General features: G+C 48.1%; 1 protein-coding gene across 2 annotated transcripts in view; it reads right to left on the minus strand.

Moving 5' to 3' along the window:
• The window catches only part of MED15 (mediator complex subunit 15), a 63,191-nt gene that overhangs the window by 22,246 nt on the left and 13,957 nt on the right, over window positions 1-26,988 (minus strand). For both annotated transcript variants that reach the window (XM_081253330.1, XM_081253329.1), the window contains exon 2: window positions 14,631-14,718. In XM_081253330.1, coding sequence (XP_081109456.1) covers window positions 14,631-14,718 — 88 coding nt within the window. The remainder of the gene's footprint in view (window positions 1-14,630; window positions 14,719-26,988) is intronic.

The following is a 26,988-nucleotide window of genomic DNA, read 5'->3' on the forward strand; positions in this document are numbered from 1 at the left end:
GCTCAGACACCCGTCTTTCTGCAGAGGGGCTGGCCCAGGGTCACAGGGCATCTCAGAAGTAGACACAGGGGGGCCGCTTTTGTCTTCGCTCCATTTGTACCAAAGTACTTTCGCTTTTCACACCGGCCTGTTGCTTTTCCACTGCTGACGTCATATTTGCATGCAAATCTGGCTGGGCGCCCTGGCTGTGCTTTCCGCAGCTCCCACTGATCTGAATTCACTGCACTGCCCAGGGAGAGGGCACAGTGCCGCTCAAGGAAGCAGGTGAAGGCCACTGCCCAGGGCCCTCTTGGTTCTCGCTGTGTTTCTGGAACTTCCCAGCAGGGCCTGCCTTCCACCATTTGTCCTCTTTGTAACCAAGGACACTCACTCCAGGGGTTCCGGGGAAATCACTACTGTGAGTTTGTCTTGGGGTCAAAGAAGGGATGTTCGTAACTAAAATCTTATTTCAGAGAACCTGGACCATCCTTCTGGCAAGGCAGGCAGAAAGGGCAGAGCTTTCACCCCGCCTGCTCATTTGACCCCCACCTAAGTCGCCATGACACTGAGTCCACTCAACAGCAGCCAGAGGAGACGACCCCTGCAGCCCAGGACCCACAAAAGGGGACAGCCCATGAGCCTGGGACAGACAGTGAACCTGCCGTCACAAGAACACCTCCAAGGGAAACACATGAAGGGGACCTCAGACGAATGTTAACAACATAAACACACTTTTTAACCCCCATCAGCCCTCACTGATCTCAAACTTCACCCACCACTGTTTTCTCAGCCATGGAATCAGCAGAGGAAAATGTGGGGGAAAGGCCCAGGGAGGCCACGGGGCAGGTACCAAAGGACAGGACACATGGGAGATGTGTTCAACACTCCCCCTCCCAATGCCCCCCACAAATTTCTGGGAGGAAAAGGATCCCGCAGATCACCTGACCAGGCTGGTCCTTGAAGGACAACAGGGTGGTGAGTGAGGTGCAAGGAAAGTGAGCTAAAGGAAGCTCTGAAATGAGGTGGCCAAGGACGGGGGGCTTGCCAGGTCAACAGCTGATGTCTCAGTAAGGCCTTGGCCACCTTTTGGGTCAGAGAAATCTTAAAAGAATTTGTTGAGCTTTTTCTACTTCCATAAAAGGTGAAGCAAGAGGAAGCAGGTTTAAAAAGCAACCAGATCATTAGAAAGCCCACAAACAACAAATGCTGGAGAGTTTGGAGAAAAGGGAACTCTCCAACACTGTTAGTGGGAATGTAAACTGATGCAGCCACTATGGCAAACAGTATGGAGGTTCCTCAAAAAATTAAAACTAGAATTAACATATGATCCTGCAATCCCACTCTTGGGCATGTATCCAGAGAAAACTCTAATTGAAAAAGATACGTGCACCCCTACGTTCACATCAGCACTATTTACAAGAGCCAAGACATGGAAGCACCTAAGTGTCCACTGACAGATGAATGGATAAAGAGGATGTAGTATGTATATATACAATGGAATATTACTCAGTCATAAAAAAGAATGAAATAATGCCATTTGCAGCAACATGGATGGACCCAGAGATTGTTATACTAAGCGAAGTAAGTCAGACAAATACCATATGGTATTACTTATATGTGGAATCTAAAATATGATAAATGAACTTATCTATGAAACAGAAACAGACTCATGGACAGAGTACAGAGTTGTGTCTGCCAGGGGTGGGGGGGTGCTAGGGGAGGGATGGATCGGGAGTTTGGGGTTAGCAGATGCAAACTATTATATATAGAATGGATAAACAACAAGGTATAGCACAGGGAACTATATTCAATATCCTGTGATAAACCATAATAGAAAATATACATATGTATAACTGAATCACTTTGCCGTACAGGAAAAAACACAACATTGTAAATCAACTATACTTCAGTTAAAAAAAAACAAAAACAAAAACAAAACCAGCAACCAGATATTTACTCCGACACAAGATACAGGAGCCAGGTGGGCACAAGGCACCCGTGGTCTGCGCCCACTGAGGCTGCCCACAGCCCGGTGCAGCAGAGGCTCTGGGGACCAGACCAGCATGAGGAGGCCTGAAGGGGACGGAGGGGGGCAGCAACCACCTGACAGGAGAAGCGGGCACAGGGAGTGGTCAGTCACACTGCCACCAAGGGGCGCTCCTGTGGGTAAACACATCACCCAGCACGTTGAGGGTAGAGCGCTTCAGACCTGCTGATCTGATCCCCCTCTGACTCCCCAGGGCGGCTGCCTTACTCTATGTCTAGACTGGCTTCCCTGGGCGTGAGAGTTCCCAGCCTCCATGCAGACAGAGAGGTTATGACCCCTCTTCTGCTCCAAGGCACCCCCGCTCCAGGACAGTTCCAGAAATGGGCCGAGGAGCATGTACCTCCCTTATCTTCACTCCACCTTTATCATCTCCCCCTCCTGACAGCAAAAATACAAGCATCCAGGCTGGGTACAGCCAGAGCACAGCAGTGACAGATCACACGCCGCACTGACTCCGGGCCAGACACAGCTCTGAATGCTCTACAAATAATTAACACACTCAATTCTTCGAACTGCCCAGTGAGGCAGGTACTACTAGCGGGCTGGTTTGCAGGTGAGAAGACAGAAATGTGGGGAAAAAGCTGCCTGCAGTTTATACACTTTGTCTAACCTGTACAAGTCTTGCATGAGGGCCTGACAGCAAAGGTGGAGGACGAATCCCCTCACGGATGTGGAGGGAGCAGCAGGAAGGACACACATGCTCCAGGTAAGATGCCACAGGCCACACACTAGATGCTACACTGTTATACCTTTTGTATAAGACTCGGGGAATCTGAACATGTATATTTGCTTTATATCTGCAAAAAGAAATGCTGCAGATCAACAATTAAATCCCCAGAGGTATCAGGAAGTGGCCTGGAAATGAAACTTCCCACCTTGTTATACAGCTTTCACATTGGAAGTATGTAATCTTTTACCAAATTGAAGACAAAGCCAAATCAAAAGGAAAAAGTACAGGGACTTCCCTGGTGGTAGAGTGGTTAAGAATCCGCCTGCCAATGCAGGGGACACGGGTTCGAGCCCTGGTCTGGGAAGATCCCACATGCTGCGGAGCAACTAAGCCCATGCGCCACAACTACTGAGCCTGTACTCTAGAGCCCGCGAGCCACAGCTACTGAAGCCTGCGCGCCTAGAGCCCATGCTCCGCAATGAGAAGCCACCACAATGAGAAGCCTGCACGCCGCAACGAAGAGTAGCCCCTGCTCACCACAACTAGAGAAAGCCCGCGTGCAGCAACAAAGACCCAACGCAGCCAAAAATTAAAAAAAAAAAAGTACAATTCCTAAAAATGCAAAACCAACCAAACAGATGAGCTGATATCAAGTTGGTGTCAGAATCATAGGGAAAAGAGTTCTTTTGATTGATCATTTTAAAAAACAAAAAGCAAACAAAACAAAAAAACCATATGTCCTTAGGGGAAGGGGTACATTTTAAGTACACACAGAGCTGTAAAGAAATCTTAAACTTCATTCCACATTTTGTTATTTGCTACTAATATTAGTGCTAATATTGGTCTGTTTATTCTGAAAGTATTTTACAGTAATTATGCCAATGACATTAGAAGCCAAGATATTCACAAAAGAGAACAGATACATGTTTAAAATAAAACCCTGTAATTGGAAATATCAGTGTGAAATTATGGGGTTTTGAGGTTGTTGTTTCAAAAACATATGACTCCTTAGCTCTGTTCACAAAAAAGCACAGAAGCCGTGAGCAGCCCCATGCCCACACTGCAAGACCCAAGTACCATTTCACCCTTGAAAAGGAACCAGGGCTCCTTAGAGCAAAGCTGATTCTGGGCCAAGATGCAAGCAAGCTACAAAAGACTAAGGCGTTGTGACAGGGCCCCCAAGGGGTCAGGAATGTGCCTGTGAGCAGCCACTGGGGATGCATCAAAATGAACAGCTGCAAGGCCTGAAACTCGCTTGATGCAGAGCCATGCTCACAACATCACTCACAGGAAGAGAAGCAGCTTCACCCCACCCCCAGGCCCCGGCACTTGCCCCTGGGTACCAAGGGCAGCAATTCCACAAGACAGTCAGTACTCCTGACGGTCCCGAACAGGCTGTGTTTCAAGCAACCAAGTACACTGGTGGATGAAAGAAAACCTTTCCTGGCAAGACAATTCCATCTAATAAATGTGGAATCATCAGCTGATAAGTGGATGGGAAACTTCACAAAAGAGTCAGACTGTCACTCTCCCAACTCCTGATCAACTGTGGCCTTGTGGGAAAATCAAGACACCCAGAAATATATACAATATATACAAATATGAGGCACCACCTCCAATGCCTTCTTGCTAACAAGACCCCTGCATACTGTGCTCTTTTGATCGAACACCTGGTTCACAAGAAATAAGGGGCAGGCAAGAGGGAGCCAGGCCACAGGGAATACTGTTGGTGGGAACACTCATGGTAAACACTGCTACTGAGGACTCAAAGGAAGAAAAGGAGCTGGTCAGAAAGCTCATGTCATCTTAGAGAATACAGATGTCATCAGAACAGAATGCTGGGGAAAAGGTGAATGTTAAAAGTGTTTCTGGGGCTTCCCTGGTGGCGCAGTGGTTGAGAGTCCGCCTGCCGATGCAGGGGACATGGGTTCGTGCCCCGGTCCGGGAAGATCCCACATGCCGCAGAGCAGCTGGGCCCGTGAGCCATGGCCGCTGAGCCTGCGCGTCCGGAGCCTGTGCTCCGCAACGGGAGAGGCCACAACAGTGAGAGGCCCGCATACCGCAAAAACAAACAAACAAACAAACAAAAAAAGTGTTTCTGGTGAGGGCTCAGGGGAAAGAGGAACGTGTGATTGGAAACAAGAACACAGAGAACCCCTGTCATACAGTGCCCAGAAGTCTAGCTGAATCGTACCCTAGTTGAGAGGAAGGAAGACCTTGTAAGCAATGAACCTGGATATTTGGCTGAGTAGACTTCCAAACAAAGTGTGGAAGGTCTGGCCTGCTTTCTTCTTTCTTTAAAAAAATTATTTATTTATTTATTTTTGGCTGTGTTGGGTCTTCGTTGCTGCACACGGGCTTTCTCTAGTTGTGGCGAGTAGGGGCTACTCTTTGTTGTGGTGCACGGGCTTCTCATTGCAGTGGCTTCTCTTTTTTGCAGAGCACGGGCCCTAGAGCGCGCGGGCTTCAGCAGTTGTGGCACGTGGGCTCAGTAGTTGTGGCGCACGGGCTTAGTTGCTCCACGGCATGTGGGATCTTCCCGGACCAGGGCTCGAACCCGTGTCCCCTGCATTTGTAGGCGGATTCTTAACCACTGCGCCACCAGGGAGGTCCTGGCCTGCTTTCTTCTTGCTGCTTACAGTGAAATTGGGAGTAAAGAAAGAAACTGAGGGAAGAACCGTTAAGCATAAAGGAAACTGGACTTGGTTTCGGAAATTCCCAGGCTATTCAGATTACAAAGAAACACTAAAATTAGGAGACTCTCTGTAGGAATGTGTGCTCTGGAGAGAAGGCTGAGGGTGTGGTTGCACAGACTATGCTAGTGCCAAAGAGATCAGGCATGTGATGAATCCTCTCAGTCGTCTCACAGACGCCAGGAATAGGGATGAAATTACAGGGGTGAAACATTTGTGGGGAAACCTCCTGTCTAATGGCATGAATGTCACATATTCACGGTCTAGAGCGTCATACCAGCAGAAACACTGCCAGTTTAGACTAAAAGGGAGAGACTGGATGAAATTTTAAAAGGGTGTCAGACCCCCAAAGTCAACAGGCAGGAAACAGGTTGGTAAAACTACTGGCTGCAAACATGACCACCAGGGAGAGCCTTGGGCCAAGAGGCCAAAGCCATGAGCCCAGAGACTGTAGCCTCCAAGTCTGTGGGAATTTGTCCAGCAGCTACAGGAAACTAATACACTGCCTCTATGGATTGGCCTATTCTGGGCATTTTATACAAATGCATCATACAATACGTGCTCCCTTGTGACTATTTCACTACACTTATCGTGATGTTTTCAAGGTTCATCCGTGTTGTACCATGTATCAGTACTTCATTCCATTATACGGCCAGATAACAGTCCATTATACAGACACACCACATTTTCTTTATCCACTCATCAGCTGATAAACATTTGGGTGTTCCCACTTTCTGGCTATTATGAGTGATGCTATGAGTATTTCTGTGCAAGTTCTGTGCATATATGGTAACTCTGTTTAATTTCTGAGGAATCTCTACACTGTTTTCCACAGTGGCTGCTCCACTATACATTCCTTCCAGCAACGTATGAGGTGATGAGGTGCCAATTTCTCACCAATACTTATCTTTTTTTTATTATAGCCATCATGAGTGTGACGTTGTATCTCACTGTGGTTTGGATTCGCCTTTCCCTAAGGACTAGTGATATTGAGCATCCTTTCATGTGCTTCTTGGCCATTTGTACTGGGTTGGCCAAAATAGTTCCTTTGGTTTTTTGGGGTTTTTTTTGCGGTACGCAGGCCTCTCACTGTTGTGGCTTCTCCCGTTGCGGAGCACAGGCTCCAGACGCACAGGCTCAGCGGCCATGGCTCACGGGCCTAGCCGCTCCGCGGCATGTGGGATCTTCCCGGACCGGGGCACGAACCCTTGTCCCCTGCATTGGCAGGCGGACTCTCAACCACTGCGCCACCAGGGAAGCCCTCTGGTTTTTAAGTAAAAATAAAGACACATTTTTTACTTTCATCAAGAACTTTATTGAACAATGTATTCACCACTTTGTTCCACTACCTTCTGCCATTTTTCAGGCAACTTCATAATTCCATCTTCCCAAAACTTTTTATCTTTTTTTAAAAAAATTTTTTGGCTGCATTGGGTCTTCGTTGCTGCACGCGGGCTTTCTCTAGTTGCGGCAAGCGGGGGCTACTCTTTGTTGAGCAGGCCTCTCACTGCGGTGGCTTCTCTTGTTGCGCAGCACAGGCTCGAGGCACGTGGGCCTCAGCAGTTGCGGCAGGCAGGCTCAGTAGTTGCGGCAGGCAGGCTTTAGGGCACGCAGGCTCAGCAGTTTGGCGCACGGGCTCTAGAGTGCAGGCTCAGTAGTTGTGGCACATTCACTTAGTTGCTCTACGGCATGTGGGATCTTCCCAGACCAGAGATCAAACCCATGTCCCCTGCACTGGCAGGAGGATTCTTAACCACTGCACCACCAGGGAAGTCTCTCAAAACTTTTTATCTTTTTGAGCAAAGAACTGTTCTAGGTGTCTTTTACAATCTTCCAGGGAAGTGAAATTTTTTCCATTAAGAGAATTTTGTAAAGACTGAAATAAATGTAAATCCAAAGGTGCAAATGTCTGGTGAATATGGCGGATGAATCAAAACTTCCCAGTCAAGGTGTAACAGTTTCTACCTGGTCATCAAAGAAACATGTGGTCTGGCATTATCCTGATGGAAGATTATGCATTTTCTGTTGACTAATTCTGGATGCTTTTCATTGAGTGCTGCTTTCAGTTGGTCTAATTGGGAGCAGTACTTGTTGGAATTAATCGTTTGGTTTTCCAGAAGTAGCTCATAATAGAGGACTCCCTTCCAATCCCACCATATACACAACATCACCTTCTTTGGATGAAGACTGGCCTTTGGTGTGGTTGGTGGTGGTTCATTTCGCTTGCCCCACTGACCTCTTCCATTCTACATTATTGTACAGTATCCACTTTTCATCCCGACGCAATTTGTTTTAAAAACAAAACGTTTGGGTTTCCCTGGTGGCGCAGTGGTTGAGAGTCCACCTGCCAATGCAGGGGACACGGGTTCATGCCCCGGTCCGGGGGGATCCCACATGCCACGGAGCGGCTGGGTCCGTGAGCCATGGCCGCTGAGCTTGCGCGTCCGGAGCCTGTGCTCCACAGCCGGAAAGGCCACAGCAGTGAGAGGCCCGCGTACCGCAAGAAAAAAAAAAAAAGTTTTCGCTACGTTTAAATGGAGAATCACATGTGGAAATATGGTCAAGAAGGTTTTTTTTGCTTAACTTATGTGGAACTGAAACATCAAAGCGATTAACATAACCAAGCTGATGCAAATGATTTTCCACGCTTGATTTGGATATTTTGAGTATGTCAGCTATCTCCTGCATGGTATAACATTGATTGTTCTCAATTAATGTCTCAGTTTGATCGCTATCAACTTCAACTGGTCTACCGACCATGGAGCATCGTCCAGCAGGAAAGCTCCAGCATGAAACTTCGCAAACTACTTTTGACACGTTTGATCAGTCACAGCACCTTCTCCATACACTGCACAAATCTTTTTTTGCATTTCAGTTGCATTTTTACCTTTCTTGAATAAAGCATAATAAAACAATTTTTAAAATGTTGTTTTTCTTCCATCTCAATATTAAAATGGCTACACAAAAATTCTCCAATTTTGTTAAGTTTTTTTTAAATGCACACTGATATGACAGCTGTCACAATACAATCTAACAAAATTGTTTCGAATGAAGTTAAAGACAACTAAGCGCTACTAGAGCCATCTTACGGAAAAAAAATGAACTAACTTTTTTAGCCAACCCAATATATCGTCTCTGGAGAAATGTCTATTGAAGTTCTTTGCCCATTTTTGAATTAGGTTGTTTGGTTTCTTTTGCTGTTGTTGTTGAGTTGCAGTTCTTTATATACTCTGATACCAGTCCCTCATCAGATATCATCAGATATTTGATTTGCAAATATTTTCTCCCATTCCACAGACTGTCTTTTTACTCTCTTGATGGTATCCTTTGATGCACAACAGTGTTTAATTTTGATGAAGTCAAATTAATCTATGTTTTCTTTTGTTGCTTGTGCTTTTGGTGTCATACGTAAGAAACCATTTCCTAATCTGAGGTCACAAAGATTCATGCCTATATTTTCTTCTAAAAATTTTACAGTTTTAGGACTTCCCTGGTAGCGCAGTGGTTAAGAATCCACCTGCAAACGCAGGGGACACAGCTTCAAGCCCTGGTCCAGGAAGATCCCACATGCCATGGAGCAACTAAGCCCATGAGCCACAACTACTGAGCCTGTGCTCTAGAGCCTGCGAGTCACAACTACTGAGCCCACGTGCCTAGAGCACGTGCTCTGCAACGAGAAACCTCCACAATGAGAAGCCCGTGCACCCCAACGAAGAGTAGCCCCTGCTCACCGCAACTAGAGAAAGCCTGTGCACAGCAACGAAGACCCAATGCAGCCAAAAATAAATTAATAAAAAATAAAAAAATAAGTTTTACAGTTTCAGCTCTTAGGTCTTTGATCCATTTTGAGTTAATGTTGGTATATGGTATGAGACTGGGGTCCCACCTCAATATCATACATGTGATAATCCAGCAGATGTCCTAGCATCATTTGTTCTTTTCCAAGATTGTTTTGGCTATGCTGGGTCCCTTGAGTTTCCTTAGTATCATTTTGTCAGTTTCTACAAAGTCTGTTAGAAACTTTTCCTCATACTTGAAAAATGTATCAATTCCCAGAGCAGGTGCTCCAGAGTCAGTGTTCTCAGCAACATGGGACCTTTGGTAAGTATTGTGTTGTGATTCACGTATTTTAAATTTTTACCCTTATACATTATAAAGTATTTTAAACATACAAAAAATAAATAATAAAACAAATGACAGTGGGTTCCTTACCCAGTTTAAATTAAAAAATAAGATCGAAAGAAAGCAAGCTAGCTCCCCATGCTACCGCTGATTTGCCCCACACCTCGTGTTCTTCACAGCTGAACTGGATAAAGTCACGAGGACTACACGGAGTATCTGTACTCTCTCAGCTCCTCAGTACATGCTAGTGAAAACGGAACAACTGAAAACCAAAGAAGTAGAATTTCTGAGGAGGCCTCTGAGCAAGCACGCCAACGCCGGGTAGTGCAGGAGGAGGCCTGGTTGTCACCCCGCAAACAGCAGAGGGCAGGAGCACAGCCCTGGACCTGTCAAAACTGGCCACACCCAGGCCTTTCTAGCAGGTCTCAGCAGTTGTTCAGAAAATGCTAGTCTTTTCATGCGGTTTGCCGTTTTCACTATACACAGTTGTGCTTTTCTCCTCCAATAGCTGTCTCTGATTAAACAAAGATAGCAGAAGATGTATTCGGTTTCAGTCAAAAGGCCAACCCTGGGCTTGCGAGGTCCGTAAAAAGGGCTGAAGGTAGGAGAGTGTCTCCTTCATCAGACGTGCAACGGCCTCTTCCCGCTCTCCCCAGGCTGTGCTCTTGCCCTCTTATTCCAGCAGCTGCTTGTGCCCCTCAGCCCTCCTCTAATTAGCCTCCAGGTCACTTCCCAGTTCTGATGCTCTCGGCCTCCTGGTCCCTAGGTTTCACCTTGGCCCCCAACGTGGGGACTCAGTGTTTACAGCTGTAAAACAGAGACATGCACTACTTCTGCATAATACTATCCAACGTGCAAAACAGTTGATGTGTGTTTAACATATAAGCTTAATTTAAAAACAACCAAGTGATAAGTATATGTTCAGCAATGCACCCAGCTATAATAAGCCTCTCTAGGCACTGCCGCTGCGGGTGCCGACGCAGAGGTCCCGGGATCCCTGGCTGTGCTCTCATCCAGCAGATGCCAAACCTTCCTGAATCTGCAGAGTGCTTAGAGCTGCTATTATTATACCACCCACCACCCCCAGGGAAAGTGGTTTCTGCCTTGAGGCAGAGAGCAGTCCCACCTGCAGGAATTCAGATGTTAAGAATTAAAGTGGGTGTTTGGGTGTCTTTTGCTTTGCTAGATGGGGGGAAGTAGCACAAGTAGCAAAGAGGGTAGGCTCTGACCCCAGGCCCCCAAGATGTGTGACCTCCTGGGCAAGTTACCTGGCATCTGTGTGCCTGAGCCTCCTCGTCTGCAACCTGGGGAGAGCAGCACTGTACCTGCTTCACGGGCCTTGCAAGGGGACATCACATCACTTTAGAGGGAGCAATGGGGCCTGGCCATTAGACCCAGGGCCAGCCCCTGACAGAACGGGAAGAGCTTTAACTCTGGGTGCTAACACCACACTGGAAGCATGCACCAACCAGGCAATCTGGAGCTGGTGGTCTTTTATACAAGAGTGCTCAAGGTCTTCCTTGCCCGGGCTGTATACCAGGCAGCCTGAGGTGCCCGCCATGGGTGACCCGGTTTCCTTTAGGGTGGACACCTCTGGACCCACCTGCTTGCAAGGATTCCAAGAGAAGGTTAGCCCCTTCTCCAAGACCACCTCTGCCTCCCGGCCCCTCCTGGAGTCTAAAAACAGAGAAATCACTCTTCTGTATCCTTTCTTTGCTCTGGGTCCCACAGTCATTCTAATGGGTTCTCAGGCAGAAGGGGCAGGTAACAAGTGTGCCCGGCTGCCACCAGAGTGGAGAGTCGCTCCGGAGCCCCACCCTGGAGGAAAGGTCTCGCCGCATGACGGGGCCCAAGGTTCCATGTGGGGCTTGAGCAGGACTAATAAGCTGGACATCGGACAGCAGTGTCCAAGCAGAAAGTCCGTCTCTAAAAATGAAAGGAAACTTCCCAGACCTCTCTATAAATACCTCTCTTCCAAATAGTCAGGGCCTCCTCTTGAAGTTAGGGATTTAGAACCAGCCTGACCAAAGGAAATGCAACTGAAATTACTAAGGTGTGCAGGTGCTGCAGTAAGGAGAGGCGAGGACAGTGACGGGGGCTGTTGTGCTGCCAGTCGCCCCCTTGGGATGGAAGACTTATTCTCCAGCTGCTGGGAGGGTCTCTGTGGTGGCCAGTCTCCAAGGTGGCAGCCAACAACCACTGGCCTCCCTGGATGCACAGGCCACAGCGCACAGAGAAGGTGGAGGCGACTCCCTCCCCAGACTCCACACTGGCCTTAGGACTTGCTGTGACCCAGCGATGTTCTAGGACTTCAGGGGACTGACAGCTTCCACGTCCCCTGCCTTGGAAGCCAGCCGCTGTGCTGTAATGAAGCCCGGGCTATGCTGCTGGAGACACCACGTGGCTGCCAGCTGAATGTGGCTGCGCCAAGGTCACCAGTGAGACCAGAAGAATGGCCAGCCAGGCAGCTCCAATCACCCCAATCCTGACCCACAGAATCAGGACAGATACCAACTCATTGCTCTAGGCCACTACATTTTGCGGTAGTTCCTTATAAAGCAATAGACAACAAATAATACTGGACCAACAAGTTGTGTATTTTGAAAGTTGAAATAATTCAATAAGCCCTCACCAAGGTTCTTATCTCCTAAATATCTTCAAATTATGTATCTAATAAGAGACTTGTATCCAAAATTTATAACGAGTTCTTACAATCTAGCAATAAAAAGACCAACAACTCAATTTTAAAATGGGCAAAGGATTTGAATAAACATTTCTCCAAAGAAAATATACAAATGATCAATAAACACAGTAAGTCATCTGGGAATGCAAATCAAAACCACAATTAGATACCACTTCACACTCATTATGATGGCTATAATAAAAAAAAACAGTAACAAGTATTGATGAGGAATGGAGAAATTGGAACCTCATACAATCCTAGTGGGAATGTAAAATGGTGCAGCTGCTTTGAAAACAGTCTAGCAACTCCTCAAAAGGTTAAATACAGAGTTACCATCTGATTCAGCAGTTCCTTTCTTAGGTATACAGGAAAGAGAAATGGAAACGTATGTCCCCAGCAAAGTTTGCACACAAATGTTCATAGCAGCATTATTATAATAGCCAAAAAATGGAAATACTCCAGATGTCCATAAACTGGTGATGGATAAATAAAATATGGTACATCCATACAATGGAATATTATTTGGCAATAAAAAGGAATAAAGTACATGCTACAACATGGTTCATGGGTGAACATTAAAAATATTATGCTAAGTGAAAGAAGCCAGTCACAGAAACATATATTTTATAATGCATTTATATGAAAAGTACAAAATAAGCAAATCTATAGCAAAAGAAAGCAGATAAGTGGTTGCCTAGGACTGAGGGTTGAGGGAAAATCGGGAGTGCTGGCTAACGGGTATAGAGATTCTTTAGAAAGTGCTCTAGGGAGTACCTTGGGGGCCTAAGTGGTTAGGATTCCGGGCTTTCACTGTCATGGCCCATGTTCAATCCCTGGTCAGGGAACTGAGATCCCATAAGCTGCAAGGTGTGGCCAAAAAAAAAAAAAAGAAAAAGAAAAAAGAAAATGCTCTAAAATGGATTGTGGTGATGGTTGCGCAACTCTGTGAAGATCCTAAAAGACCAACCACTGAACTGTACACTTTAAATGGGTGAATTGTACAGTATATGAATTAGAGCTCGATAAAGTTGTTATAAAAAAGGAATATAACACTTACCATTTTCTATGTCCACAGCATGAGCCTGCCCACCTCAGTGCACAGGCTTCTGCTGCTCATCCTCCACCTACTCGTGCTCACAAACACATGCTGGTGTGCTCTGATCTCCAAGCCCAGGCTGTACACATGGTTTCTGTTTTGGAAGCTGCGCTCTCCGGCCAATCATCTCTACCTTTCCATTTCAGAAAATGTTTACCTCATCTAAACACTCAAACCAGGCTAAGTTTCCCCAACAGACCTCTGTACGTCTTGACAGTTGGTTTACCTAAACCTGGATCCAACCATAAATAGCATCTGCTTTTGATTCTTTTTTTCTTTTCTTATTTTTTAAAAAAATTATCTATTTATGTATTTATTTTTGCTGCGTTGGGTTTTCGTTGCTGCGTGTGGGTTTTTTCTAGTTGCGGTGAGTGGGGGCTACTCTTCGTTGCAATGCGTAGGCTTCTCATTGTGGTGGCTTATCTTGTTGCAGAGCACAGGCTCTAGATGCATGGGCTTCAGCAGTTGCAGCACACAGGCTCAGTAGTTGCGGTGTGCAGGCTCTAGAGCGCAGGCTCAGTAGTTGTGGCGCACAGGCTTAGTTGCTCCACGGCATGTGGGATCTTCCCGGACCAGGGCTCGAACCCATGTCCCCTGCATTTGCGGGCGGATTCTTAACCACTGCGTCACCAGGGAAGTCCCTGTTTTTGATTCTTGACACACAGTAGGTCTTAGAGCTCCAGCACCATGCTCGGGCACCAGGTGCTCAGCAGAGCTGGTGCAGCAGACACAGCCCGCCCTGCACGAGCCAGGTAACCCAGACAAGCCACTTGCTTCTTTGTGCCTGTTCTGTTTCATTTCTATGAGCAGCTCTACCCCAAGGCAGATGACAGGAGGTGGTCACATGAAGCCCATGGCAATGCCCAGTTCACGCAAGAGCTCACACAGGAAACCCGCCCCAACCACTCCACCTGTGACGTTCCCAAGCCTCGTCCTCACCAAGGCCTCACCCTCCACGAGCATCACCTGCATCATTTAACAAAAGGGGACAGGAACCCTTCTGGGCCCACCTGTCAGGGCCCTGACCCCCAGGAGGGCTGAGCCCGAGGACAGAGCGGTTCTTATTCAGAGCACCGTCCACAGGAACCACCGGGGCCCGAGGGAGTGCCCTACAGGATTCACAGGAGCTGACCATGAATGGGGGTGCCAACAGCAAGGTCTGGGGTCAGAGGCTGCGCCTGCATCCTGGATGCCCACCCAATCCCCTCCCGCACCTGTACCACAGACACAGGATCTTCCCACAGAGTGCCACCCAACAGTGAGCAGCCACCCCGTCCCCATGGCCTGGCACCCTGCCCTCCAGCAGCGTCCCCACAGGAGGCCACCCCCCAGGGCCTTACCCGGGTCTTGGCCTTCAGAAACACGTGGCTCTCCATGTCCTTGCTGGATTTACTGTGGGCCACGCCAGCCTTTCTCATGGCATCCTCTCTGGAACACAAAGGAGGAGAGATGTTGACACAGGCCCCCTGGCCAGCAGGCCCACACAGCAGCTGCCTGGGGCCCACGGGTGTGGCCTGGCCCACCAGCCTGGTTGAGGCCCAGGAGAAGCACGAAGGGAGGGGCTCTCAGCACAGCGATGAAAGGCAGCTGAGCAAAGGAGAAGGCGGGCAGTGCCACGAGAAGGAAGAAACAGGAAAGGCGGTCACCATGAAACAAAGCAGCCACCCAGCTTGAGCGGGCAGAGGGGCCAGGCCCAGAGGCTGCTCATAACCAGCATATTAAACAACAGGACGGCCAGCTGGCCTCCATTTCCTGCCCTCTACATGACCTGAGCCCCCACCCAACTCTGGCGTCAAGAGCAGTGGGACCCTTGCTCTGGAAGCCTCCTCTGGTGCAACAGAGGGGCCATGCCAGTCACCTCTCAGTCCCTCCCAAGGCAAAGGTCCCTGTGTTGGGACACGCAGGTCCTACCAGTGGGACCAAGGAGATGAGCCCGACCTCAACAACTTCCAGCTGGGGGCAGGAGACAGACCACACAAATGCCAACACATGCATGGCAAGAGATGGAATGTGAGCCCAGGTTTTCATCACATGATGCTCTGCTGCACACGGCTAAGCCCGAGCTCCTCTGGGTGGTAGCACACCTTCCCCCACCCCCACCCCGCCCCCAGATGAAAGTAAGGATAGGTGCGCATTTGTTAGAAAGAAAGGAGCACGTCAGGCTCAGGTCCACAAGCCTGGCCCCTCTGCTCACAGCCCACCTTCTTCTCTGCAGGATGGGTCTCCCGACCTGTCTTCCCAGCGCTGGGCTCACTGATAAAGACCCCCCTCTCCCCAGGGAATCCAACAAGCCTAGTCCAGCCAGTGCTGGAAGGCTTTCTGATGGCTCCAAACACACACACACCCCTGGTACTGAAAGAGCGTGCACATGGGCTGCAGGACCACGTTCGTGATCCCGAGAGAAACCCCAGACAAGAGGCTAAATGCTAAGAGATGGACAAATCTGTACTAACGTATAAAGAAAGATAAAATGCTGCTGAGCCACCACACTGCCAGATTCCGCACGTGAGGCCAGAGCTCCCACCTCCCGCCTGCTTCCCTGAGCCCGCACCAGGGCCAGGAGGCAGCAACGGGTTACCACTTGAGAAGCATCCAGAGTGGAGCAGACGCTCGCACGAGGGGACGTGTGACCAGGATCAAAGAGAGGCAAAAGGAAGGATGCAGGAGGACAAGGCGAGACCCTGACAGGCCAGGGGGACCTGGTGCGCAGGGGCTGAGGCCAGCGGGGCAGGCGCCCCACGCGCGAACGTGGGTTCTGAGTCCTCGAGCAGCTCCGACAAGTGACTGAGCAGACCTGTCTTCAAGGGGGGTCTCCCCAGCGTCCCCATACCTCCTCCAACAGCCGTATGAGGCTAACCCTGCCACAGAGGCTTGCCCGAAGCTGAGGGCCACAGAGCCACGGACCACTGGGGCAACCCCGAGGACAGCGGTAGACACGTGAGGGGGCCGTGACGACTGGCGGCTGGCTGGGAGGAGGCCCCAGGAGCCAGGTGAAGTGCAGAGAGGCTAAGAGGGGCGCAGAGGGCCCTGCGTCACAAGCAGAAGACCTGGGGGCTTGGCCAGGCGCCTGCCTGGTGACAAGTGGTCCTCCGAGCTGCTGGCAACAACTCTGAAGGGGGCAGGCTTGCAGGCCCCCCACAGACACTGCATCTTGACCACAGCAGAGACCCTGGGACGTCTGCAGAGACAAGACAGACCTGTGCTTCGTGGTGGAGGGACCTCTCCAGGCCCGAAGACACCAGATCTGCTGGTGCAGGAGCCCTGGGCTGTCATGGTCAGGGCAACGCCACAGATGATGGGGACGCACGGGCACCGGCTATTAGTGACTCAGAGCCCGAAGAGTATTGACTACACAGGAGGCCAGAAACAGGTGTCTGTGGACAAGCAAGAATGGAACACAAGCAGTAGGCACCGGGGCCTGGGTAACCACCCAGTTCTGCCTGGTGGTCTCAGCGTGCTCGTGCTCATCGTGCTCAGGGAAGGGGTCTCACGGCAGGGGCAGGGGGAAGGCTCTGCCAGGAGCACCAGCCATGTCCCCACTGTGCCTGCAGCGCCGCCCGAACAGAAGAACCGACAGGCGCCCTGAACACTGTTCTCAGTTCTGCAAACCATACTGTTAAAAATGTTCTTGCGGGCTTCCCTGGTGGCGCAGTGGTTGAGAGTCCGCCTGCCGATGCAGGGGACACGGGTTCGTGCCCCGGCCCGGGAAGATCCCACATGCCGCGGAGCGGCTGGGCCCGTGAGCCATGGCCACTGAGCCTGCGCGTCCGCAGCCTGTGCTCCGAGGCCACAACAGTGAGAGGCCCGCGTAACGCAAAAAAAAAAAAAAAAAAAAAAAAAAATGTTCTTGCTCTTGGGACTCCCCTGGCAGTCCAGTGGTTAAGACTCTGTGCTTCCACTGCAGGGGGCACGGGTTTGATCCCCCATCAGGGAACTAAGATCCCACATACCGTGCGGCACGGCCAAAAATTAAAAACACAAAACAAACAAACAAACAAAAAACGTTCTTGCTCCTGTTTCCAGTCTGCAGATCATACTCCATAAAATAGAAGATGAGACAAAAAAGGAAGCAGGCAGTGCTGCTGTTCTAATCCTCTGCTTTCCCCCAAGGAAAGGGCCTGTCCTGTCATTTTCGGCCACCTCAGCATTTTGTCAGAGGCGCCATCCGCCATCTGGGCTCTGACCACAACGTATTGCATCTCACGCGCCTGCACAGGTGCCGGCTCCCTCCTTCGCACTCAGGACCCACTGCTCCTGGGCCTCTGCCCCCAGGTAACAGGCCCCTGCTGGCGACTGTCAATAAATGACTGTCAATAAACGCAGTCAAACTAGCACAACCGGGTCAGAGGGAGAGTCTCAGAGGCCTGGAGGGAGGAACGTGAGCACCTGGTCTGCCCCACAGGCGAGACCCCGGCCACAGGTCCAGTACTTTGGTGGCCGTCAGGGAGGCATCAGTACCATGAGAGACAGAAGGGCTGTCTGCAAGGCCATGGCCTGGGCGGACCAGCCCTGACAAGATGATTGGGGGCTGAGAGCACGCAGCCCCCACTGAAACCCAGGCTCCACAAGGCACCTGGGGATGGGAGAGGGTTGGGGGGCTGCCCCTGCTCCACAGCCACCCGTCTGCCAGGCAGAGCTCCACTGGTCTCTGGTCCAGACATGACCCACCACCTGGGCCCCGTGAGTCCCGACCTGGAGCCCAGACCCCACCTGCGGTAACACACCAAGAAAACACCCAGCAGCCTGAGCTCTGTGCCGCCCAATGGTCCAGACGGGATGCCCGGGAGCCTCCTCTTTGCTTCCCGATTCTGAACGCCATTCCCTGCAGTTCAATCCTCACCGCATGTCACACCGCACCCGTGGCCATCCCTGTGGTGGCCTCTGTCTCCAGGCCCCACCCCCTCTGTCAGCTCCCCAAGCCTCTGTCCAAGTCCGTGTCCTGCCTGCCTCAAGGGCCTTCCTCCTCAGCAGCAAGGCAGGCAGCCCGTCCAGCGAGGAGCCCCCTCCCCTCCCTGACCCACTCTGCTCATTCTCCCAGGGCGGCTTTCTCCCTAGCCCTGCCCGCTGGGCCCTCCGACCTTGTACTTACGCGGCACCCCTACTCTCTGCCTCACGGAAACTGACCACACCCATAGCACCTCCTGTGGAAATCGCTGGCTTCCTGTATGTCCCACGAACACCTGGAGAACAGACTGTGGCATCCACCTCTGTGTGCTGCAGGCGGTCATCCATGTCAATTTTTTTATAACATGAGGGATGGCGACACCATGTACTTTGACGGACACGACATGTAGAACCCAGAACTGCTGTGGCAGGCTCGGGGGACACCAAGACTGGCACAGGCACGTCCCAGTGATAGAGGCCAGGGGGCTTGGGGAAAGGCCTGTGCTGGGCAGATGGACCTGGCAGGAAGCAGAGAAGGGAGGGCCTGGGCTCTGATCACTTGTACAGAACACACAGACCGGGGATCAAGTTCCACCCTGGCCACTGGCCAGCTCTGGGTCCTAGAGGCACTCCATCCCCAGGCACATCCTCTCCATAAAGGATGCTCAGAAGGGACTGAGGCCAGGATGAAGGGTGCAAGGACAGGTCCAGCCTCAGCACACCTGCTCCTCCTCACCTCCACCCTGTCTCCAAAGTGGGAAACTCAATTTGTCAACTGGAGTCCAGTCCTCATCCCCAACATTGGAATCTGCAGAGGAAAGGCAAACACCCAGCCCACTGTGTGTCCCTGGGCAGGTGCACCTGGACATAAGCTCGACGTGCGCTCAGGCTCCCGTCTGCCCTCACTGCCCACACCTCCCCGCCAGTGATCCCCGAGGGAGGCGCCACCTTGAGGTGCCTGTGTGTCCTCTCCTACAGAGGGAGAACAGCGACAGTGCCACCTCACGGGGTCGTCCTGAGGATTAGAGCAGTAACACTGTCAGGCACACTGACACGGGAAGCACCAGGGTGTTAAGGAAATCAGTCAGAGAACAGTCTCGCCTGACTCTCCCACCCATGTTCCCTTCTCTCCTGACCCCACCCTCCTCAATGCTGCCTCCCCGGGTCCAACGGAGGCTGAGTTCCCGGGATCCCAAGCTCCTTGGCTCTGTGCCGGTGTCTAAACTCCTGGCCTCAGGTGGACGGGATGCCCTCCACCCACCCAAAGACTTTCATTCTGCCCAGAGGCATCTTCCCCTGATTTGAGAACCATGACACCCGTCAACCAAATGACCTCTCATGGATGGAAGTTTCTGCCAGCCCTGCCCCACCCTCGAGGAGAAGCTTCCTGGTGAAGTACCGCCTGTGTGTGCAGTCTGTTCACCAAACTGGGACAGGAGCCTGCAGCTGGTGTGTGCAACCCTTCAACCAGTATAAGATCCCAAATCACAAAAGTACTGGAAGACAACAGGAGGACAGTTACATACCCAACATCAGGAGGAGGAAGGCTTTCCTAAGCACATCACCCAAAGTAAACGCCAAAAAGGGGAAAAGATTTTACCAGATGGAAAACAGATTCCTCCCACATTTTTATCAGCCACCAACCAGAGAGATAAGAAAAAGGTATCTGAACCTCAGCACCTCAAGCCCTGCCCTGACATCTGAGGAGGGGTGCTGAGGGCAGCCCCCACCCCACTCTCAGCCAGGGCCTGTGTGTCTGGGGATGAGCTCCCCACACTTGTGGCACAGCCCCAGGTGATGTTTGTTTGGTAAAGCACAGCTCAGGTCAGCACAAGAGAGAACAGTCCCACCCTCCCTAAATGCCAGTTGGGCCCATGCATCCCACAGATGTGGCCAGCCCAAAGCTTCTGTGCCTGCCCAGCGCCAAGGAATCCTGGGAGCCTGCCTCCAGACGAGACAGGAGGGGAAGACAGACCAGAGGAAAACAAATCACCACACTGGCCCTGAGAGGGAAACACAACTTTGACAATTCTCACTACATCTATGGGTTTCATATTTTCAAGTGAGAAAGGACCTATATTTCCTTTGGTTTGTCCCCCAAAATACTATACTCTCTGAGGCACCAAATTTTTTAAAAATCGGGAATTTATTTGGAGAGGAGGATGATAAAGGATCAGTCAGAATAAAAAAATACAGGTTCCAGGACTCCCCTGGTGGCACAGTGGTTAAGAATCCGCCTGCCAATGCAGGGGACATGGGTTCAGGCCCTGGTCTAGGAAGATCCCATGTGCCGCAGAGCAATGAAGCCCATGCGCCATAACTACTGAGCCTGCGCTCTAGAGCCCGCGAGCCACAACTACTGAGCCCATGTGCCACAACTACTGAAGCCCACGTGCCTAGAGCCCGTGCTCCGCAAAAAGAGAAGCCACCGCAACGAGAAGCCCACGCACTGCAACGAAGAGTAGTCGCCACTCACCACAACTAGAGAAAGCCCGTAGGCAGCAATGAAGACTTAACACAGCCAAAAATAAATTAATTAATTTTTAAAAATTACAGGTTCCAATGTAAGGTCTGGCTCTCTGAAAAGAGGAAACCCATCTGCAGAAGAACAGAACCATATGATGGGTGAAGTGCTATCTTACGTCATAATCCAAATACGTTCCCTGCAATAATTTCATTTTAAAAATAAAATTAAACGCGATATGAACCTCCAGATTGGAAAGGGGGACTGAATCTGCCGTGTCTAATTTCCAGTTGCCTTCACAGTGCCCCGATATGAGAGTGAGCAGCCAACCAAGGGCTCCCAGACACCTAACATGGCAGATAAAGACCCTGCAAGAAACTCAGCAGGAAAAAAACAAACTATCTCAGTATCCAAGTAGATAAGACATAGCATCCATTTAACAAGAACAAGATGCTATAAAACCAGAAAAGTCAGATTACAACAACAAAAAAAGTTCTTACAAATAAAAGCCTATTAGATGTTAGCAGCAAAGGGTCAGAGATAAAATTGAAGAAATCTCCCACACAGCAGAGCTAGAAGACAAAGAGATGGAAAACAGGAGATAAAAGATAAAATAAAAAGAAGGTAGGAGATTGGTTCAAGATGGTGGAGTAGAAGGACTTGCGCGCTCACTCGCTCTTGCGAGAGCACCAGAATCACAACTAACTGCTGAACGATCATCAACAGGAAGACACTGCAACTCACCAAAAAGGATACCACACATCCAAATACAAAGGAGAAGCCACAATGAGATGGTAGTAGGGACACAATCACAATAAAATCAAATCCCATGACTGCTGGGTGGGTAACTCACAAACTGGAGAACACTTATATCACAGAAGCCCACACACTGGAGTGAAGGTTCTGAGCCCCACGTCAGGCTTCCCAACCTGGGGGTTCAGCAATGGGAGGAGGAATCAGATTCCTAGAGAATCAGACTTTGAAGGCTAGCAGTATTTGATTGCAGGACTTCAACAGGATTGGGGGAAACAGAGACTCCACTCTTGGAGGACACACACAAAGTAGTGTGCACATCAGGACCCAGGGGAAGGAGCAGTGACCCCATAGGAGACTGAACCAGACCTACCTGCTAATGTTGGAGGGTCTCCTGCAGAGGCGGGGGATGGCTGTGGCTCACCGTGAGGACGGACACTGGCAGCAGAAGTTCTGGGAAGTGCTCCTTGGCGTGAGCCCTCCCAGAGTCCGCCACTGGTCCCACCAGAGAGCCGGGTAGGCTCCAGTGTTGGGTTGCCTCAGGCCAAACAACCAACAGGGAGGGAAACCAGCCCCACCCATCAGCAGACAAGTGGATTAAAGTTTTACTGAGCTCTGCCCACCAGAGCAACACCCAACTCTACCCACCACCAGTCCCTCCCATCAGGAAACTTGCACAAGCCTCTTAGATAGCCTCATCCACCAGAGAGCAGACAGCAGAGGCAAGAAGAACTACAATCCTGCAGCCTGTGCAACAAAAACCACATTCACAGAAAGATAGACAAGATGAAAAGGCAGAGGACTATGTACCAGATGAAGGAACAAGATAAAACCCCGGAAAAACAACTAAATGAAGTGGACATAGGCAACCTTCCAGAAAAAGAATTCAGAATAATGATAGTGAAGATGATCCAGGACCTCAGAAAAAGAATGGAGGCAAAGATCAAGAAGTTACAAGAAATGTTTAACAGAGACCTAGAAGAATTAAAGAACAAACAAACAGAGAAGAACAATACAATAACTGAAATGAAAAATACACTAGAAGGGATCAATAGCAGAATAACTGAGGCAGAAGAACAGACAGGTGACCTGGAAGACAGAATGGTGGAATTCACTGCCACAGAACAGAATAAAGAAAAAAGAATAAAAAGAAATGAAGACAGCTTAATAGACCTCTGGGACAACATTAAACACAACAACATTCACAACATAGGGGGTCCCAGAAGGAGAAGAGAAAGAGAAAGGGCCCGATAAAATATGTGAAGAGATTATAGTTGAAAACTTCCCTAACATGGGAAAGGAAATAGCCACCCAGGTCCAGGAAGCACACAGAGTCCCAGGCAGGATAAATCCAAGGAAAAACATGCCGAGACACATAGTAATCAAATTGACAAAAATTAAAGACAAAGAAAAATTATTGAAAGCAACAAGGGAAAAACAACAAATAATATACAAGGGAACTCCCATAAGGTTAACAGCTGATTTCTCAGCAGAAACTCTACAAGCCAGAAGGGAGTGGCACGATATATTTAAAGTGATGAAAGGGAAGAACCTACAACCAAGATTACTCTACCTGGCAAGGATCTCATTCAGATTCGATGGAGAAATCAAAAGCTTTACAGACAAGCAAAAGCTAAGAGAATTCAGCACCACCAAAGCAGCTCTACAACAAATTCTAAAGGAACTTCTCTAAGTGGGAAACACAAGACAAGAAAAGGACCTACAGAAACAAACCCATAACAATTAAGAAAATGGTAATAGGAACATATATCAATAATTACTTTAAACGTGAATGGATTAAATGCTCCAATCAAAAGATACAGATTCGCTGAATGGACACAAAAACAAGACCCATATATATGCTGTCTACAAGAGAACCTACTTCAGACCTAGGGACACATACAGACTGAAAGTGAGGGGATGGAAAAAGAGACTCCATGCAAGTGGAAATCAAAAGAAGGCTGGAGTAGCAATACTCATATCAGATAAAATAGACTTTAAAATAAAGAATGTTACAAGAGACAAGGAAGGACACTACATAATGATCAAGGGATCAATCCAAGAAGAAGATATAACAATTATAAATATATATGCACCCAACACAGGAGCACCTCAATACATAAGGCAACTGCTAACAGCTATAAAAGAGGAAATCGACAGTAACACAATAATAGTGGGGGACTCTTAACACCTCACTTACACCAACGGACAGATGATCCATACAGAAAATTAATAAGGAAACACAAGCTTTAAATGACACAATAGACCAGATAGATTTAATTGATATTTATAGGATGTACTATCCAAAAACAGCAGATTACACTTTCTTCTCAAGTGCACATGGAACATTCTCCAGGACAGATCACATCTTGGGTCACAAATCAAGCCTCGGTAAATTTAAGAAAATTGAAATCATATCAAGCATCTTTTTCAACCACAACGTTATGAGATTAGAAATCAATTACAGGGAAGAAAATGTAAACAACACAAACATATGGAGGTTAAACAATACGTTACTAAATAACCAAGAGATCACTGAAGAAATCAAAGAGGAAATCAAAAAATACCTAGAGACAAATAACAATGAAAACACAACAATCCGAAACCTATGGGATGCAGCAAAAGCAGTTCTAAGAGGGAAGTTTATAGCTATACAAGCCTACCTCAAGAAACAAGAAAAATCTCAAATAAACAATCTAACCTTAACCTAAAGGAACTAGAGAAAGAAGAACAAACAAAACCCAAAGTTAGTAAAAGGAAAGAAATCATAAAGATCAGAGCAGAAATAAATGAAATAGAAACAAAGAAAACAATAGCAAAGATTAATAAAACTAAAAGCTGGTTCTCTGAGAAGATAAACAAAATTGATAAACCATTAGCTAGACTCATCAAGAAAAAGAGGGAGAGGACTCAAATCAATAAAATTAGAAATGAAAAAGGAGTTACAACAGACACCACAGAAATACAAAGCATCCTAAGAGACTACAAGCAACTCTATGCCAATAAAATGGACAACCTGAAAGAAACTGACAAATTCTTAGAAAGGTATAATTTTCTAAGACTGAACCAGGAAGAAACAGAAAATATGAGCAGACCAATCACAAGTAATGAAATTGAAACTGTGATTAAAAATCTTCCAACAAACAGAAGTCCAGGACCATATGGTTTCACAGGTGAATTCCATCAAACATTTAGAGAAGAGCTAACACCCATCCTTCTCAAACTCTTCCAAAAAACTGCAGAGGAAGGAACACTCCCAAACTCATTCTATGAGGTCACCATCACCCTGATACCAAAACCAGACAAAGATACTACAAATAAAGAAAATCACCAACCCATATCACTGATGACTATAAATGCAAAAATCCTCAAAAAATACTAGCAAACAGAGTCCAACAACACATTAAAAGGATCATACACCATGATCAAGTGGGATTCATCCCAGGGATGCAAGGATTCTTCAATATATGCAAATCAATCAATGTGATACACCACATTAACAAACTGAAGAATAAAAACCATATGATCATCTCAATAGATGCAGAAAAAGCTTTTGACAAAATTCATCCCCGATTTATGATAAAAACTCTCCAGAAGGTGGGCATAAAGGGAACCTACCTCAACGTAATAAAGGCCATATATGACAAACCCACAGCAAACATCATTGTCAGTGGTGAAAAACAAAGCATTTCCTCTAAGATCAGGAACAAGACAAGGATGTCCACTCTCACCACTATTATTCAACACAGTTTTGGAAGTCCTAGCCACAGCAATCAGAGAACAAAAAGAAATAAAAGGAATACAAATTGGAAAAGAAGAAGTAAAACTGTCACTCTTTGCAGATGACACGATACTATACATAGAGAATCCTAAAGATGCCACCAGAAAACTACTAGAGCTAATCAATGAATTTGGTAAAGTTGCAGGATACAAAATTAATGCACAGAAATCTCTTGCATTCCCATACACTAATGATGAAAACTCTGAAGGAGAAATTAAGAAAACACTCCCATTTACCACTGCAACAAAAAGAATAAAATACCTAGGAATAAACCTACCTAAGGAGACAAAAGACCTGTATGCAGGAAACTATAAGACACCAATGAAAGAAATTAAAGATGATACAAACAGATGGAGAGATATGCCATGTTCCTGGATTGGAAGAATCAATATTGTGAAAATGACTATACTACCCAAAGCAATCTACAGATTCAATGCAATCCCTATCAAATTACCAATGGCATATTTTTACAGAACTAGAACAAAACAAATCTTTTTTTTTTTTTTTGCGGTATGCGGGCCTCTCACTGCTGTGGCCTCTCCCGTTGCAGAGCACAAGCTCCGGACGCACAGGCTCAGTGGCCATGGCTCACGGGCCCAGACGCTCCGCGGCATGTGGGATCATCCCAGACCAGGGCACGAACCCGTGTCCCCTGCATCGGCAGGCGGACTCTCAACCACTGCACCACCAGGGAAGCCCCCAAACATCTTAAAATTCGTATGGAGACACAGAAGACCCCGAATATCCAAAGCAGTCTTGAGGGAAAAAAACGGAGCTGGAGGAATCAGAATCCCTGACTTCAGACTATACTACAAAGCTACAGTAATCAAGACAATACGGTACTGGCACAAAAACAGAAATATAGATCAAAAGAACAGGATAGAAAGCCCAGAGATAAACCCACGCACCTATGGTCAACTAATCTATGACAAAGGAGGCAAGGATATACAATCGGGAAAAGACAGTCTCTTCAATAAGCGGTGCTGGGAAAACTAGACAGCTACATGTAAAAGAATGAAATTAGAACATTCCCTAACACCATACACAAAAATAAACTCAAAATGGATTAGAGACCTAAATGTAAGACCGGACACTATAAAACTCTTAGAGGAAAACATAGGAAGCACACCCTTTGACATAAACCACAGCAAGACCTTTTTTGATCCACCTCCTAGAGTAATGGAAATAAAACCAAAAATAAACAAATGGGACCTACTGAAACTTAAAAGCTTTTACACAGCAAAGGAAAACATAAACAAGACGAAAAGAGAACCCTCAGAATGGGAGAAAATATTTGCAAATGAACCAACAGACAACAGATTAATCTCTAAAATATATAAACAGCTCATGCAGCTCAATATTAAAAAAACAAACAACCCAATCAAAAAATGGGCAGAAGACCTAAATAGACATTTCTCCAAAGATATACAGATGGCCAAGAAGCAGATAAAAAGCTGCTCAACATCACTAATTATTAGAGAAATGCAAATCAAAACTACAATGAGGGGCTTCCCTGGTGGCGCAGTGTTGAGAGTCCGCATGCCGATGCAGGGGATATGGGTTCGTGCCCCAGTCTGGGAAGATCCCACATGCTGTGGAGCGGCTAGGCCAGTGAGCCATGGCTGCTGAGCCTGCGCATCCGGAGCCTGTGCTCCACAACGGGAGAGGCTGCCACAGTGAGAGGCCCGCGTACCGCAAAAAAAAAAAAAAAAAAAAAAAAACTACAATGAGGTATCATCTCACACCAGTTAGAATGGGCATCATCAGAAAATCTACAAACAACAAATGCTGGAGAGGATGTGGAGAAAAGGGAAAC

This window comes from Mesoplodon bidens (genome assembly GCF_964165515.1).
Source record: "Mesoplodon bidens genome assembly, chromosome: 13".
In the NCBI taxonomy this organism is placed as follows: Eukaryota; Metazoa; Chordata; class Mammalia; order Artiodactyla; family Ziphiidae; genus Mesoplodon; species Mesoplodon bidens.